Below are 18,538 nucleotides of genomic sequence, written 5' to 3' on the forward strand. Positions count from 1 at the left end.
GGAATTATGTCTAATTTCCATTTTAACACAAGGTCTGCAACTAGAAGGAATCAGAATATTTTCATTAATTTGCTTTAAAATCCACTAGGAATCTGCTTGGGGTGTAGCTAGCTGGGCTCTGAATTGAAGTGGGGAAGTTTTCTCTTGATAAGACTTAAATTAAATCTTCAACTTCCTGCTCTTGAATTTTTTCCTCTTCACCTCATAGTCATGGGTTCTGCAGCTGGGCCCTGCCTGTCCCTTCTTCACCTGACTGCTGGTGTCCAGTACTTTCTCTTTGAATCACCTGCTTTGTCCCTTTCACATTCTCCAGAATGCTTAATGATGTGAAGGACAGTTTCTAAGGACATTTAATTTAGTTATAAGTGTCAGGAAAAGTTACAGAATAAAGCTGCTCTTCTCTGCAGGCTGGTGTTACCGAAATCTAACCAAGAATCAGCACGCAGGCACTAGAGAGATTAGAGGTGGAGTTAAGTTTCTCAAGTTATTTATTTTTTTTTCTGGACAACACTTGGCGGTTCTCAGAGCTTACTCCTGACTGTGCCCAGGGGTCACTCCTGGCAGACTCAGGGGACCATACTGAAAACCAGGAATCAAACCAGGGTTGGCTGCATGCAAGGTAAACATTCTACCTGCTGGCCCCTCAAATTTTATTTATGCATGTGAACTCCATCCGGCTAACACCAAAATGTGTTGAGCCACAAATGCAGTACACACAGAGCATAAGTAGGTTAGAAGCAGGATACACCAATTCTGTGGGAACAATTTTCATACCTACTGTACACAGTGGGTGCCAGTATATGTAATAATGCTGGGTACAATCAATGATGAATATGTTCTACGTTCCATATAGATATTCACTAATTGTTTCTGTGGCCCCAGCTCTGTTCCTGTTCAAGCAGCCAAGTCACTCCAGTTCTTCTGCTCCATCTGGTCACAACTTTATGATTTATGACCTATCTTTCTTTGCCCAGCTCCTAGAATGGGTTACTTCGAGGTCCTGCCTCTGATTTCCCACTTCTGCTTCTGAATTTTCCCACTGCATGGGACCAGATGGCTACACTTTCTAGCTGAGTTGTTTGAGATTGATGATACCTTGTTGGCAGCTTGTTTTCCTTATGGAAGGAAAACTGCTGAATATAGAGATGGCAGGCAGATTCAGACTCTAATTTTCCCTGTGTATCAGAGGCCTGGGTTTTGTGTAGTTGATCGCATGTGATAGCAGCTAAATGCACGAGATGTCATTGCTCAGGAGACAGCTGAAGAATATGTTCTGTGCACACCAAATTTATGCAGACATATGCCTACATTTATTTATACTTATTAGACATTATGAGTTTAGGGGCTGTAGTGCTAGTATAGTGAGTCCAGCGCTTGCCTTGCATGTGGTCATCCTGAGTTTGATCTCCTGAGCTCTGCCAGGTGTGACCCCAAAACAAAAACAAACTAACAAAAAATATGTTTATACTGGTTTATGCACTTAGAATCATCCAGTATTACATGATTGATTCCAGACTTCCACATCTGTGCTTCTCTCTTGATGCTGAGGAGTTTGCTGCCTTTTTCCTTAATTTATCTCTATTTGTTCAACTCTCTGATGTGTAGCCAGTTTCTCTACTCCCTCACATGCCACTGCTTCTGAGGTTGGTGCTGTTAACTTAGACCTGTTTGCACTGGCTGACACTTTCTTTCAGGTCCTGCTGGTGCTGCCTGCAGGCCTTCTCTGCCCAGTTTGTTCTGTTATAAATGTGATTTCAAAAGTTTCTTTTCTTTTTGTAGGCCTTGGGAATTCCAGAGCAATAGGCGTTTTTGCTGGCTCAGGCCATTCAGCTTCATTGACAGGTGGGTACCAGTCCTTGCAGTGTAAGACGCCTTTCAGAATTGGGTAGGTTCTGCAGAAATGATGACCTTGGGAGAGGCAGAGGACAGCAGAGTCCAGGAGGTCAGACTCCTGATGCCACCACTTGTGGCTCTTGGGCACGTTCCTTTACCTCCCTGAGATTTCCTTATCTAAAATACTTTGTGGATAGTTCTGAGAACTAGATAGAAAAACTCTCATGGAGTGTAGACTTGTTCTCTTTTTTCTCCGAGTTTGTTTTGTCAACTCTGTAGAAGGCATGTGAGTGAGGAGTCACTGACCCAAGAGAAAACTTATCTGAACACACTGTTATCCATTTCAGTATCTAATTCTCTAAACTCCTCTCTAGCTCTTTATTCTGCAACTAACTTATTTTATCCACCTGTATCTTTGTCATTGAGTTCTGTTTGCTCCCAGTGGTTTATCTACTCTTCTATTCATCTTTTTTTTTATTTCTACTTAAATGACGCATCACTTTAGCTTAGCTATCTCTCTCTCTCTCTATCTCTAACACAGTTCACACACACACACACACACGCACACACACACACACGCACACACACACACATGTATATATTTCTATTTATTTGTTTTTGAGTTCCACTGGCTGGTGCTGGAAGGCTACTCCCGCTTTAGTGATTAGGGTCACTCTGGTGGTGCTGAGGGGATCTTGCGGTCCCCAGGAGGAAACAGGGCCTCTGGTATAAAAAATATATTCTCCAACTCGTTCCCAGGCCCTGTATTTTGTATTTTTTATGTATTTCTCCAATTTCCCTCTCGGTTCCACCTCTTCCGGTACCCAGGGATCTCTTTCCTTTTGATAGAAGCACATCTGTCTTTTTGACTCTGTATCTCTCCGCCCATTTGACACACCTATCCTCTCCCTAGAAATGTTTATTGACAATGCGGCATTTTCTTGCAGATGAAGGTTATCTCTTCAGAGGTTACCACTGGCGGAGCCCAGATTGCCCTGACCCCTGCTGGTAGACTGGAGACAATAATGCAGAGATTTATTTTTGTCAGACCTCTCACACAGAGTTGAATGCGTCTAATATATTTCAAGCAAAGGGGAATGACTTTCAGAAAGCCCTGAGTGTTTTCAGTGTTTTTCCGTGAATCGGAAGGTGTGTATGTAAATATGTAAATTATTGGCAGCTTGCATTTTCATCCTCCACACTGCAAGGCAAATGTGCAAAGCAGTCCAACTGAGAAGCTGTTATTGTTTCCAGAGTCCAGGAGACAATAACGTAAGAATTCTGATACTCAAAATGAATTACAGATATTTTTTTAAATTTAACGAATTAAAAAACAACCAGCTAAAAAAGCAAGATCAATTTATAGTTTGTCTCATTTTAAGTAGATTTTAATATATATATATATTTAAAATGTACTTTTAACAAAACCCAAAAGGCCTTTTTGGGGATTGCCGAGCTCCCCTTCGCAACACTTCCCGCGGATTTTCCCTTTCTGTAGACTTGCTTGGGCTATGAGAAATATGGAGTTGTCCTCCACCTGCTTGGTCATTCAACTGCATTCCATTCAACATTGGACTAATTCTAATTGTGGATATTGTTTGATTTCAGAACTCAAATCACAGTTTTAGGATGTGGCATTACAGCAATTTCTTTAGGGAACAGGGGTATTACATACAAGTGTGCTGTAAGATTCTCTTGTTGAAACTATTATGCCATTGGAGTGCTCAGTTGACCGAGCATGCGACTTGAAAGGTGGGGACCGGCTCCATCCCTACAACCACATCTATGGTCTCAGCATCACAGGAAAAATATAGGAGCCTAATGCTGGGACTAGAGGGTCCTTAACCTCAGTGGGTGCTGAAATATAGAAATTTATTTTATTGTATTGTTTTTTAAAGTTTTCATTAAAGTGCCAGTATTTTCAAAAAAAAAAAATGTACTTTTACTTAAATACAATTTGTTAACACATATATTCATATCTAACGTATTTTAAAAGTGTTGAGCTACAGTGTATGTAGCCATACAGTGTATGTGGGCATGGGGGTCTCACCTCTCCTATAAAAGATGAAGGAGTGGGCTCCCATACGGAAAAGGGGCTAGTTTATGCCCTACAGTCAGCAAGGATTGGGAGAATAAGAGAGAATGAAGATATATATCTAGTTTTTCATTTGGTTTTGGGGCCATACCTGGTGGTACTCAGGGCTTACTTCTGGTTCTACACTCAGGCATCACTCCTGGCAGGGCTCAGGGGACCATATGGGATGCCAGGGATTGAACCTGGGTTGACCTTGTGCAAGGCAGGTGCCCTACCTGTTGTGCTGTTGGTGTGGTCCGAAGAGATTTTCTGTGCTGCTCTAATTAATTTGAAATGCTGCCATTATGTAAATCTAGAGTCTCTAATTGCTTGCTAAATTTTAATTTTTTTTAAAAAAAACTTATAATTAGTAAAACTACATATTATTTCATGTGGAACACTCACAGTGTTTTTTAAACATAGGCGTTGACTTTTTTTTTTTTAATTGAGATGTAATTCATCCATGAAATTCACCCGTTTAAAGTGTACAGTGTGACAGTTTGTAGAACATTCACAAAGTGGATTGAATTTTGAAAGTGATTTACAAAGTCATCATCATCATCTTTCCTGTTCTACTTCAAATTGTTGCACTTTGGGTTTTGTCCATTGTCCTTTAGACCTTTTCTCTGGAGTTGCTGTAGATTATGTAACTGCTTGGCATTACAGCAGAAGTTTCATTTTGCCTGCGGATGCAACAGTGTAATGATCCGCCTGTGGAAGGCAGTTGTCTTTGCAAAAAAATGGTTGCTCTCTGTGTGGGGAGGGAAATATCCCAAATTCACTTCCTAGACCTGCAGAAAGTCACTGCAGCTGGGTCATTTGGGGATACACAATCTTGAAGGACGCATCCACACTCTTACAAGAGTTGAAGAAGTAGAGACCCAGAATGTGAGGTCACATGCCCAAGGTCACAGAGTGATCGAATAGCACGGATCTGGGACTTCAACTCCTGAGTATTGGGATAATGTCCTTGAACGTTTGGTTAGTTTTGGAGACTGTTCCAGGCTGTTCTCAGGCAAGCTGTACCTTCAGGCTTTGTTGGAAGGTACAAGGTGTCAGGGAGGCAGAACTGATTTCTGGATTCTGCCTGACTGGTGATAGCTGTGTGATCTGCAAAGGCATGTAACATCCTGAGCCTTGATTAATTTATTTTAATATGTTATTTGCCTCAGTATACCCAACATCTGTATACAGATGCTATACTTTTTTGTTTGTTTGTTTTGCGCCCTGTCTTTGCAATTTTTTTTTTTGCTTTTATTTTTATTTTTGGATTTTATAGCACAGCTCAGTCTGAACTAGCCACACGTCCGGTTAAGTAGCCACATGTGCACACACAGTGCTTTAAAGCGCAGGAGGGATCTTCGAATGTTACGTTTGAAGAAACTTTTTTTTTTTTTGCTTTTCTTGGGGTCACACCCAGCGATGCTCAGGGTTACTCCTGACTGCACTCAGGATTACTCCTGGCGGTGCTTCGGGGATCATATAGGATGCCGAGGATTAGGTTGGCCGCATGCAAGGCAAACACCCTACCCTCTGTACTATCGCCCCGGCCCAGTTTGGAGAAACTCTTGGAGATCATTCAAGGAGTCAGAAACTGCTCTTAAGCCAAATGTGGTAGATTTGCTTCCAGTTAATTTCTTAATTGGGACCGCACCCAGCGATGTTCAGGAGCCACTCCTGGCTCTGTGCTCAGAGCCCCTCCAGGTGGTATTTAGGGCCCTTATGTGGTACCCATATGAGTCCGTGGCATGTAAGGCATATGCCCTGTCACCTGTTTCTCGCCTGCCCCATTAGTATATTTTTGTGTGTGTTTGTTTGCATTTGGGCCACCCAGTGATGCTCAGAGCTTGCTCTGGGCTCTACACTGAAGGTGCTCCGGAGGCCGTCTGGGGAGTCAGGGATCGAACCCAGGTTGGCTGCGTGTGCAAGGCAAGCGCCTTATCCGCTGTACGATCTCCCCAGTCCCTAACTTATTTTTTTTTCTTCCTAGCCGCCCCTTTTTTTGGGTGGTTGTTTTTAATGGAACTCCTTCTGACCAGCACACAGGCTCTGCTTTCCCGCTCTCGTCCTCTTCTCCCTGCTTATCAGCACCATTGGTTCTGCTGTCTGCCCTTGTAGGCCAACTGCACTCCCCTCTAATTTTCAGTTGGTGAAGCGAAGGCTTAGGGAGGAAGTGATTTGTCCAAGGTCAATAGCTAGTTAGCAGATCCAGGAATAGAAGCCAGAGTCACTTGACTCTGAATTTGTTGCCTTTCTATTCAATCACAATGTCAGTCCGTCACATTCCTTCTTTAGATCGTGGGATTGTGGTGTGCTCCAGAGGAGCTCAAGTGCTCCACAGATGGGAGGTGGTGCTCCGTGTCCCACTGCTCAGGCCAGCAGAGACGTAACCTTATGTTTCAGGAGCTTAGGCTTAATCTAAATATATATTTTAATCTGCCGTTTAAGAAAGAGAATAGGTGCCTGTTTTCCCTAACACAAGGTAACGTGAGAAAGTACTTCAAAAAGATACAGAAGAAAAGGTGTTTTGGTCGATGCCGAATAAATATTTGTTGAATGAACTAAGGGAAAAGCAAACTCATATTCCTATTTCTTTTTTGTAAACTATTGAGGATCTTTAAAATCAGGCCAGAGTGATAGTACAGCAGGTCAGGCACTTGCACACAGCCCTCTTGAGTTCTACCTCCAGCACCACATATGGTCCCCAGAGCACTGCCCACAGTGATTCCCTGAGCGCAGAGCCAAGTAGATCCTGAGCACCACTTGGGTGTGGCCTCCAACCTCCCTCTTCCAAAAAAAAAAAAAAATTCCCCAAACAAAATAGGAAAGAGAATCTTGAATGCTATTTTGTATTTTATTATTTATACATGAATTTCCCATCCTGCTTTGCCCTGGCTCACCATTGTAACATAAGGAGAAAAGCACTTCTTGGAGCCGGAGAGATAGTACAGCAGGTGAGGTGCTGGCCTTGTGCACTGCCAGCCCAGGATCTTGGCACCCTCTATGGCCCCGAGCACTGCCAGGAGTGATCTCTGAGTGCAGAGCCAAGGAGTGAGCCCTGAGCACCGCCGGGTGTGGCTCCAAAGCAAGAATGCCACTTCTAACCACTGGTTCCCCTTCCCCCAGCCCGGTGCTGTTTTCCCTCACTTGGAAACTAATGTTCCTTCGTCTCTTTGGTTTCCCCTTCTGTTTGTTTAAGATGCCGGAGAGCTGTATGTTTGGGGAAGCAATAAGCACGGGCAACTGGCCTCCCCGGCTGCTTTCCTGCCTGAGCCCTGGAAAATAGAAACCCGGTGTTTCCAGAATGAGAAGGTCACCGCCGTCTGGAGTGGGTGGACACACCTGGTGGCACAGACAGGTGAGAGAGCAAGCAGGGAGTTGGTGGCAGGGAAGCAGCTGGGACAGCTGTCCAAGCGAGCTCCTTTTTGCTGATGGAAAAACTTCCAGGTATGGGAAGGGAACAATTCTGAGTCTCGTTCTGCCATCAGCCAAGCACGTGGCTTTTTGTTTTTTTGCTGCTTCGCAGACAGCACCAAGTGAGGTTAACTCTGCTGAACCTTAGGAATCCTGATGTTTTGAGAAGAAACCCAGTGCCTTGAGCTTCTCTCAGGAACGTGTCCAGGTTGTCGGGCAGACGCTGCCTTGTCAGCGCAGGAGAGAGGGGACTGTGCCTTGCTGCCTGAGCTCAGTGAAAGTTACTATTTGAAGACTGAAGCAGAAACATCATTTGGAATCATTGCTGGCAAAAAAAGAGACTTTTAATTTGTTTTTAAATTTTATTTTCAAGGAGTTCACAGTAATTGATTACAGTCAATATTTCAACACCAATCCCACCACCATTACACCTTCACACCACCTCCCAAGCCTGCTCCAAAGGCAGATGCTGAGTAATTTATTTTGTATTGCTTGTTATGAATAATTGACTAAAAATGATCAAAAGGTTTCCTAAGAGAAAAGTGTGTGAAAATTGTTTTGTCTCATCTTGGAACCGTTAAGTCCCTGAATTAGAGGTCATTAGCATGTTGTTAGAGTTTGAGTCTTGTGTGCTAATATATGAGTGTGTGTGTGTATATATATTTACTACAACATATCTTTTTTTTATCAAGATTATCTTCAACCTTACATCCCATCAAATGAGGTACGCTACTCTTGGTGTATTGGTGGCATAATTGTACAAGATGTCATGCGGCCACAAAAATTGTCTGCGTGCTCCTGGAATGCAAAACTTTTTTCACAGGGTACTAGACTTGGGGTTAATTTTTTTTTGTAACTGGATGGCGATTTTGGGGTCCAGAGGCATCTCTGTAGCATGCTGCTCTCTTCCGAGATTCATTTGTGTGTCTGGATCATGGCTGTTAATGCAATTAAATGGCCTCCAAAGGCAGTTCGTGGGTGTGGAAGCACAGGGAAATGGGTGGAGGGGCATTCCTGACTCTGGAAGCCTAGAGATTTCACACTATTTTCATTTTTTCTTCACCCCAACAGACTAATTCAGGTATCTCACGTAAGCTGCTGAGATATCACCATGTAATGCCAGGTCACCTAGTTTGGGGCATATTTGTTTTTCCTTGAGTTTTATTTCTCATCTTTCCCGTAATGATCTCTACTCCTGGTCTTCATGTTCTCTTTGTTCTCAGGGGCTCGTTTTTTTTCATGACCTCTTTTTTGTTGCTGCCTTTCTAGAGCTCCTTCTAACTTTGGAAATTTCCCTGGACAGGCCATTTGTATTCCTCAGATCTGTTCGCATGACAGGGTCTTCTGAACCTCAGGGGTTCTGAGGAGTCCCCTGACCTGCTTCTTTATTGTTGTTTTTAGGGTCCACTTGGCAGGGTTCAGAAGCTATTCCCCACATGGTGCACTGGGGCACCCTAAGGTGATGGGAATTGAATTCAGGACCTTGCACATGTGTGGCAAGTGTTTTACCCTGCCCCCTTTCCTTGCTTTCAGTTTGCTTGTTAACTGCATGCATATCCTGGGCCCAAATAAATATTTTTTCTGGTCAACTTCTGGTTCCCAGCCAATCTGCACATAATACACATTTGAGCACACAAACATAGATGTAGAAATATTTTTTTATGAGGCTTTTAGTTGGTATTTTTTTGCTATGAGGTTTGTAACAAGATACTTCATAAGCTTCTGATTTTACCATTTTGGAGGATGTGATAGGAAAATGTGTCACTCATTTAAAATGTGTCACTCATTTGGAGGAAAATCATAGTTTTTCTCAAAGAGGTTCAGATGGCTTGAAGATGGGAATCATCTAATGCATCAATCTATCCTTCCTTCCTTCCTTGGAGAAAGAAGACTTGGAGAAACAGGGGAGAGAGAACGTGGCCCCTGCTCCGTGACCTCCATCCACTCTTGTGGCTAGACAGACCGCATTTTGAGATGACATTTTGACCACCCTGGAAGACTTGACCATTGACCCACCTGCCCATCCACTGATCCATTGCACCGCTCCGTCTATCTTACACGTGGTGAAGGTCTGTCTGTGTGTCATGCCTTGTACTAGGCAGCGAATCCCACCAGCAGTTTCCTCAGTCCTGGGAGGAGAGACAGGGACCCATTACCAAATTTCAGTCTCCACCAGTAGGAGGCGTCTGACAGGAGAACTAAGCAAAGGCGTGAGGTGGCCTAGAAAGTAGCAGTAGTGTGAGGGACGGGATGCTGGCAGGTAGGCGGTCCGTGGTTAGTCAGTCTGCAGAGAATTGCGTTGTGGTGCTAGAGTCGCTTCACTAGCAAGTGGGCATGTGTTTGGTGGAGCCTGTCTGTAACCCCCTTTGACTCGTTAGGCTGGGGCCTAACACACGACGCAAAGGTGCTACAGCTCTCCTTCGAACTTCGTAGCATTGTCACTGGTGCTGGCTTCCACGTCTGGGCCGGCAGCCCAGCCCTGGGTGGGAGGTTGGAACCCACATCCCTGGCTCTGTCTGAGTCACCCCCAGCTGTTCGGGAGCTGAGCCTCAGGTCTCCACCTCCACTTGAGAGCGTGATTTTTGGGCCCCGCTTTAACTGTTTAATTAGCTTGTTAATTCGGATCTCTTGTTTATGTACTTTGTCACTTTCCCCTTCCGCGGAGGTCCAGAATGGTTAGAAGCTGGGACTTCTGAGTGTGTCCCCGGCATTGTCGTCGTCCTGTGTTTTGGATAAATGGGAAGCTTTCTGCTGTGTGATTCACGGAGTTTGCTCTCCTCGCACGCGGCGGGTGGCTGTGCCCTGGCCCAGTGTCATTGAGAAGAAATACCCGGGACTCCCCGTTTCATCAGCACTAGCTGCTCATATTAGCGGGAACATGCTTTGCTCACAGGGTCAGAAGCCGCTCATCAGTAGAACAAGGAATTAGTGGACTCTCCTTGCTGGTGCTGGCTCAGTTGGGGTGGGTTACTGCTGGGTCCTGCCTATGGGCCCTTTCTCACAGGGCTGCCCAGTCTTCTCCTAGGAGCTGCATGCCGTCGACTAAGCGACCAGTGACCACCTCTCTTGCTAGGTGGACAGGATGGGTGGGATTTGAGGGGAGAAAGGGGCGCGGACTTAACCTTCCCCTTCTCTGAAGTCCCTGCATCGGTGAGTCTCAACAACAGGTGATTTTTTTTTGCCCTCCAGGCAGCATTTGCAGGGCCTCAACGTCAGTGCTCCATTGCGGTGACAATGCAGCTTTCCCAGCTGGTGGCTCCTACTGGCACTTGGTGGGCAGAAGCAAAGGGGAGCTGTTAACTTCCTGCAGACCCTGCCCCCCCAGGAAAAGTTTTGCCTGGCTTCAAGTGTTCATCATGGCAATATGGAGAGAAATGCAACCCCCCCCCCCACCCCGAGATGGACAGCCCCGGCAATGAGTGTCCGGCGAAGGCCGTTCATAGCCCCCCCATCCCCCCAACAGGAGAACTTTCTGGATTTGTCTGCCTGTCTCTGCCCTCCCCCGGCAGCCGTGTGCCGCCTGCCTGCAGTGTCTGCCATGGAAAAATACTTTTTTCTCTGTTAGTCAGAGGCACTTGGAAAAAGTCCAAGAGAACCTGTTCTAATCTGGGAGAGTTGGCAAGGGTACCTGCATCGCAGGCTGGAGGCGCTGCATTCTAGAAACCTTACTGGCCGCTTCATGCTTCTGCTCATTGTTCTGAGGAATTTCAGAGGACTCCGGGGGGATTTTTTCCGCCCCCACACCCCCCACCCAGGGTGTCTTATGACCTCCTGCTGTCTCACCTGGCATTCACGATGTCCTGCCCTCTAGTGAGAGCTGGCTGGCAGGACAGAGGCCGACCACATTTGGTGGCCTTGTTTAAGTCACTTCCCCCAAGAGGCCCCCACGAGGCCTCCATCTCCTCATTTCTCCACTAGGACATTCCCATCTGCCTTCATTCTCCCGTCAGGGTGCCCTGAGGTCAGGGGTGGCTCTGTAGGAAGGAGCCCAGCTAGTTGGAAAATGCCCTGCCCACGTCAGTGAGAGGTACCCGAGGTGGGGCTGTGTGAGGATATTAAGGCATGAGTGGTTGCTTTGAGTAAGATTTTCTATTTTAGCCAGGTCCATGCAGGGCTTGAGACATACCGTCTTCTCCCCTGTGAGTTCACAAGCCACCGGCCAGCCTCTGCAGGAAAGGTGCCTAAACTCTTTCACAAGCAGCTGCCAAGTGACTCCTCCATCTGTTCAACAGTGGGGAAGGTCTTCATGGCCTTGTAGGTAATTTTCCCCCTTCAAATCCCGACCCCACTGGTTTCTTTATGGTGCTCATTCTAAGTTGTATCAGGTGACATCTGTTTGCAGTCTTGGTTGTTCACTGTTGAGCCCAGAGGTTTCCAGACTATCACCCTTTGTAAGAAATGCTGGTCTGGGGGTTGGAGCGATAGCACAGCGGGTAGGGCATTTGCCTTGCACGCGGCCGACCCGGGTTCGATTCCCAGCATCCCATATGGTCCCCCGAGCACCACCAGGAGTAATTCCTGAGTGCATGAGACAGGAGTAACCCCTGTGCATAGCTGGGTGTGGCCCAAAAAGCCAAAAAAAAAAAAAAAAAGAAAAGAAAAACTGGTCTGAACTGTCATTTCCATTCATGCTGGTTGTTGTGTTTCTGGCCTTTTCCCTGGTCCCTGGGGCGTATCAGGCACCTGGGAGGTGATGAGTAGGAGATCATTAGAGGAATGAAGGAAGGCATGAAGCCTGGTGGAGTGAAGGGTGTGCTTTGCTGTCAGGCAGGCGTAGGTGGCAGCTAGGCTGGCGGCATCCAGCTGTGCGACTGGGGGCCACTCCAGTCCTCTCCACTGCTCTCCATTAGGGTTTTGGCCCCTGCCGTCTCCCGTTCTGCTACACCACGTCGATCGGTGCCCTGTCTCCACACAGCCCCTCCCTCTCCGTCTCCATCGGCGCCCCTGGTTTCTGGCAGGCCATCTCCTTGAGCCCGTGGGAAGTCACATCCCTCTGTGCTTCCCATGGCTGCAAAGACACAAACATAATCCTCAGTGGCCCTGCGACACCCTGGCTGCCCCCGACTTAACTCTCCAGCCCTGCCTCTGCCCACAAGCCCTGCTTCTTTTCCTTTCTTTAAATTGCGGTTTCTGCAGTTTGTGGTAGGATTGAAGTCATTGTTTTGTCCCTGCTGGGCTCCCTTACCCAGTCCCTTTCTCAACGCATCTGGATCCTTCCACCCTTTCCTGCCCCCTTTTCTCTGTCCCCCCTCAGCTCAGTTCACGGTTCTGCTGGTCGTGCCTCTGATTTGTTTCCATGCGGGGTTGTCTAATTTCATGCTTTGTTTCTTTATACTCTTCATATGAGCAAGCTCATCCATTTTTTCCCTCTCTGACTCACATCACTTAGCATGACTTATTCTGATTCTACCTAAGGTGTAGCAAACTACAGAATTTCTTCTTTTCACATAGCTGAGTAGTATTCTGTTGTGTGTATATGCCACAATTTCCTTCCCTCTTTTCTTTCTATTTTCCTTTCTTTCTATTTTCCTTCCTTTCTTCCTTTCTTTCTTTCTTTCTTTCTTTCTTTCTTTCTTTCTTTCTTTCTTCCTCTTTCTCTTTCTTCCTCTTTCTCTTTATTTCTTCCTCTTTCTCCCTCCCCTCCCCCCTCCCCTCCTTTCCCCTCCCCTCTCCTCCCCCCCCCCTTCCCTTTGTCCCCACTCTGCTGCTCCCAGGGCTGATTCTTGGCTCTGTGCTCAGTGGTGACTCCTGACAGTGCTGGGGGACCATATGGTGTGCCAAGCAACAAACCTGGATTGGCCACATCAAGGCGGCTGCTGTACCTGCTGTTCTCTTTCTCCAGTCTAATTCCATAACTTCTTTAACCACTCGTCTCTTGTTAAGTACTTGAGTTGTCTCCAGATCATGGGTGCGGTAAATAATGCTGTGATGTTTGCAGGTGTCCTTTGAACAATTTTGTGTCCTTGAGGTATGATTCCATAAGGAATGGAGTCACTGGGTTCTATGGAAGTTTTGTTTGTAGGTTTTTTTTTAAATTTTAATGGAGTATTGCTATTTATTCAGCCATTGATTAGGCTGATTGAATTGGGGATGAACTCCACTTGTTTGTAGTTTTTGAAAAGTCTCTAAGTTTGATTTTTTTTTCTCTAAGGTCAGGATCTTGGTGTGACTATAAGCTCTTGATTGTGAACTGATTTTCACTCTAGCTTTCTCTCACTCCCTTTAATGTATCATATATTTGCTGCAAGAGTGCCTTTGCACCTGTGTGCCCTCAGTATGCACACATTCCTGTATCCCTCTCTTATTTTGGCAGTTAAATCCCCTGGCTTTTTAGAGGATCATGTGGTACCTGGGCTGGAGTGATAGCACAGCGGGTAGGGTGTTTGCCTTGCCCATGACTGACCCGTGTTCGATTCTTCCATCCCTCTCGGAGAGCCCAGCAAGCTACCGAGAGTATCCCGCCCACACGGCAGATCCTGGAACCTCCCTATGGCGTATTCGATATGCCAAAAACACTAACAGCAAGTCTCACAATGGAGATGTTACTCGTGCCCGCTCGAGCAAAATGATGAACAATGGGACGACAGTGCTACAGTGCTACATGTGGTGCCAGGAATTGAACACAGGCTTCCTACATGCACAACACACACTCCAGCCCATTGAACCATCTTCTTAGTCCTATAGTTACTTCCTTTAAAAGAATTTTTTTTTCTCTAAACTTCAGCTTAGTTGTCACAAGTTCTGGGAGGTTTTCCTTCACTACCCTGACTAACCATTTTGTCCTTTTTATTTTTGTTTGCTCTCATGGCACTGCAATCTCTCCTTGGAGCTACTTTGTTTCAATTTTTAATAGAGTTTTTCAGTGAGTCCCCCTTGCAAATCCTATGAGGACAGGATTCAAGTTTGTTTTTTCTCAGCAAAGCATCCTAAGGACTTAGAATAGTATGTGGCACATAGGGGGTATACTCAATATATGCATATACTCAATATATGTTGGACAAATGAATGAACCTGATGAATCTGATGTCTCTGAACTTATTTCCTCATTGAGGAACAAACTTCTTACCTGCTATGAAGTTTAAAAGGGGTGATTTGTTGAAACCTCCAGCATATAGCACAGGTCTGGGTTTATGTGTTGGGCCAGAACAGTCACTGCCTGTGGCCAGAGCAATAATATAGTGGGTCAGGTGTTTGCCTTGCACACGGCAGACCCGGGTTCAATCACGGCACTCCACGTGTTCCCCTAAGCACTACCAGGATTGATGTCTGAATACAGAGCCAGGACTAACCCCTGATCACAGCTGGGTGTGACCCCAAAAGCCAAAAACAACAATAACAATAAAAAAGAGCATTCACTTCCGGTGCCCTTTGAGCTTTGTGAATTTTGATGCCTCATATCTTTATTTTTATTTATTTTATTTTTTTGGTCAGAGTTCTCTGCACTCTGCACGACTGGATAGGAATGTTTCTAATGGTTAACAAGTTGAGTGGGATTCTCTCTTTGGGGAAGTACAGAAAGATCAGTGGTTCCAAATACCAAGTGCTGGTTTGGTGCTTGGTGCTTTGTTAGAATTTCAAAGGGAATAACTTACACTTAATCCAAACTTTAATGTGGGGTGGGTCAGAATGTCTGGAATCTGGCTCCTGTGGATATGATAGAAGCTTTTGTGTGTGTGTGTGGCCTTGTAGTCTCACAAGGGTTGACAGAGTGGACCCACCAAGTATGAAGTTCTTGACATTGTCACTTTCTTTCATGTCACCTAAGAAAATTGGTCTGTAGATATTTTTGGAGAGTCCAAAGCAACCCTTTTACTCTTAAATGAGAAGGCTGAGCAAAAAAGAAGGAAAAGTAACTTTATGGCAGCCTTTAAGCTGCTTCGATTCTAATTTACAGTAAACTTTTTCCTCCTCTCTACTGTTCGCTTGGCTCTTAGTTATATCCTTTTAATTGAGATTTTTAAAAAAATTCTTTGTTTCTTTAAAGTAGAAAATTACATGGCACATTTGGAAGGAGCTGGCTCTCACCACTCTCCTTTCTTCAAGTGTCACAGTCCAAGAAATATTTTATTGCATCTGATGTCTAAGCATTAGTGAAATCTAAGCCCAGCCATTGATTCACACTAAGCTGAGTTTATAAATATACTTAATGCTGATTTTTCTGTTCTGGGGCCAAGATCCTTTCCAGAATAGGGTGACAGTGTATATTACTCCATCTTCACTGGGACCATATATTATGAAACCTCAACCGAGCTCAGGGAGCTACTGACCTCATGGGCTCTATTTAAAGCAGGTGTTTTGAAATTCTTGGTGTTTGTGCTTTAGAACTTTGAAAACCCACTAGGTGAAAGTCAAACTGAGCCTCAAGGACCACTTTGTTATGGATAGTTTTTGCATGTCATTTGAAATCATTAGTTTTTAGTCCCAGAATCCCCTAGAGTGTCAGAAAGAGATGAGAACGTAGAACTTAACTGCCCTGACTCCCTAGGTTTACATTTGGGGAAACTGAGGCCCGAAGAGGCAAAGCACAGCAGCACAGCAGGAAGGAGCCAGGGCAGAACTTGGGTCCCACACTGTGTGGATCAATGCTCTGTCCATCTGTCTGCCTTCTCCAGAGTGAGGATGAGGAAGCATGTATGCCACCCCCCAGCTGTTACGCCCAGGGACCTGACCCAAGCATAATAGCTCCTTCTGCATGTGTTTGCCTCAAGAAGACATTCGGACAAATGCCGATTGATCTCACTCCTCTGTGGCATCCAGAGAGACGAAACAAAGTAATAGATACTGTGACACCGTACTACACCCTTGGCCTTGTATCACAAATTCAGATTACCAAGCACTGGAGGGATGGGTAGAGAGTGAAGAGTTGCATTAGAGGTGACAGAAGGAACATGGTGGGGCATCTTGGCACGTTGGCAGTGGTGGATGTAGTAAGTTGTCACATCAGTACCATAGATTTTACCACTATGGTAACCAGGTTGTCTAAATGATAATAATAAGAAAGTCAAAGCAAAACAAAATGAGAAAAATGCAGGTTCTTCTCTGAATAGTGTAGCTCTAGATTCTCTTAATGGCCAGAGAAACTAGGCGGTGGTACTCCAGGATGAGGTTGGGAAGCCCCTGCAGAATCCACGGAAGCCTCTGCATTGCCACTCAGGGTAATAAAATGGCAGTCGTAGCGCTCATGGACCACTTTGATCACCATGAAGTGCTTTCACACTTTCATTTCCTCATAGGAAGTTGGCAAGATTCTGTTGTTACTTTGGCTTCTCAAACAGGGATAGCTGCATCAGCTAGTTAGTTGCATTGTCTTGGTTCACATAGACGGGCAGAGATGAAACTTGAACCTGGGCTTTTGTCCCCAATGGTGTGTCTCTGATTCTAGACTTGATATGTCTCAGAATGTTCTTTCTTTGTGGTGTGTGTGTGTGTGTGTGTGTGAGTGTGTGAGTGTGTGTGTGTGTCTGATACCATGTTGCTCAGGGCTTACTTCTGTCTGTGTGCTCAGGGATCACTCCTGGTGGGCTCAGGATACCATTAGGGAACCAGTGATTGAACTTTGTCTGAGTACAAAGGGAGCACCTTGCTCCTTGCACTATCTCTCTGGCATCTCAGAATACTCTAAGTCACCAACTGATCTTTCAGTCTTCAAAGAAGCATCTTTGTTCAGCTTTTTCGTGGCCAATATTTCTCCTAAATGGTGAAGAAGGAAATTTTTAGTTACATTTGAACAGGGGTGGGGAACCTTTTTGTGCTAAGGGGTCATTTGGCTGTTAATAGCATCGTTCGGCTGGAGCGATAGCACAGCGGGTAGGACATATTTGCCTTGCATGCAGCTGACCCGGGCTCGATTCCTCAGTCCCTCTCAAAGAGCCCAGCAAGCTACTGAGAGTATCCCACCTGCCCGGCAGAGCCTGGCAAGCTCCCCATGGCATATTCAGTATGCCAAAAACAATAATAACAAGTCTCACAATGGAGACGTTACTGGTGCCCACTCGAGCAAATTGATGAATGACTGGAGGACAGTGCTACAGTGCTATAGCATTGTTCATGGGCCACACAGTACTGGCATTCTGGCTGCAGGCAGACAATGAGAAGCAAACGTGTCTGTCCTGTTCCAGGTCTCCTAAGACCGACCTGAGGGTTGAATGTTCCTCGTCCTTGGGCATTTGTGGGATGCACTGTGTAACAGTATCTGGGAATGCAAAATCCACAGCTACCTCCAGGAAGTTTATAGTTGGATGAACAAATGAAATAGTGGAAGAATGTGAAAGAGAATGTGGCAAATGGCCCAGACAGTGAGACTCCAGGATTTCAGGAGAAGGGGAAGTTCAGTGTCGGTGAAGGTGTTCAGGGAAGGGTGTGTAATCAATTGAGAAGGTCCTCTCTCTCTCTCTCTCTCTCTCTCTCTCTCTGTCTCTCTCTCTCTCTCTCCCTCTTCCCCTCGCCCCCTGTGGTACTTAGGAGAATATGTAATACGGGTGATCAAACCCAAGCCCCCTGCATACAAAACATGCACTCCTGCCCTTGAACTTATCTCTCTAGCTTCTGAAAGGCCCATGTAGTTTGGAATTTGGTGTTGTTGCTTTCTCCTTGTCCTCTGGCAAGGCACTAGACTCTTGGGTCCCTTTCTTCCCATCTGGGCAACAGCAAATGTGGACTAAGTGTTCTGAATTCTGTCTTAGAGAAAAATAAAACTGGCCTGAGGAACTAATTATAGATGTGCTCAAAGATTAAGTACAATGCCATTCATTTTACATATAAATGCATGAAGCAAAAATTGCAGGTGATTGATGGCATAAATTATGATATTACCATATGTTGGCATAGTATGTAATCATAAATTGAGTTTCTTTTTCTTTTTTTGTTTTATCGGGTCATACCTGGTGATGCTCAAGGTTTACTTCTGGCTCTGCACTCAGGAATCACTCCTGAAGGTTCTCAGAGGACCATATGGGATGCCAGGGATCCTGTCTGGGCCAGTTGTGTGCAAGGCAAAGGCCCTACCCATTGTACTTAATCTCAAGTCCCATAAATTGAGTTTCTTAGAAGGACATTTAATGATTGAGGACAGTTGCCATAATGTAGGATGTGTAAAGAGAAGATTACAGTAAGTTGCACACAATAACTCTTAATTTGCTTTGTACAGAAAAGGATGTTTTCGTGTAAAAGACTGGAAGGAAACTGCTGGAGTCTTATCCTCTGATTGATGGGGATTAT

General features: G+C 45.4%; 1 protein-coding gene across 4 annotated transcripts in view; it reads left to right on the forward strand.

Annotated features, from left to right (window-relative positions):
* The window catches only part of SERGEF (secretion regulating guanine nucleotide exchange factor), a 271,548-nt gene that overhangs the window by 23,316 nt on the left and 229,694 nt on the right, over window positions 1–18,538 (forward strand). For 2 of the 4 annotated variants that reach the window (XM_056133071.1, XM_056133073.1), the window contains 2 exons: window positions 1,780–1,842; window positions 7,107–7,265. In XM_056133071.1, coding sequence (XP_055989046.1) covers window positions 1,780–1,842; window positions 7,107–7,265 — 222 coding nt within the window. The remainder of the gene's footprint in view (window positions 1–1,779; window positions 1,843–7,106; window positions 7,266–18,538) is intronic. The other 2 variants (XM_056133072.1, XM_056133074.1) reach the window with 1 other exon arrangement.

This window comes from Sorex fumeus, unplaced genomic scaffold, assembly GCF_029834395.1.
Source record: "Sorex fumeus unplaced genomic scaffold, SorFum_2.1 ptg000007l, whole genome shotgun sequence".
Taxonomy (NCBI): Eukaryota; Metazoa; Chordata; class Mammalia; order Eulipotyphla; family Soricidae; genus Sorex; species Sorex fumeus.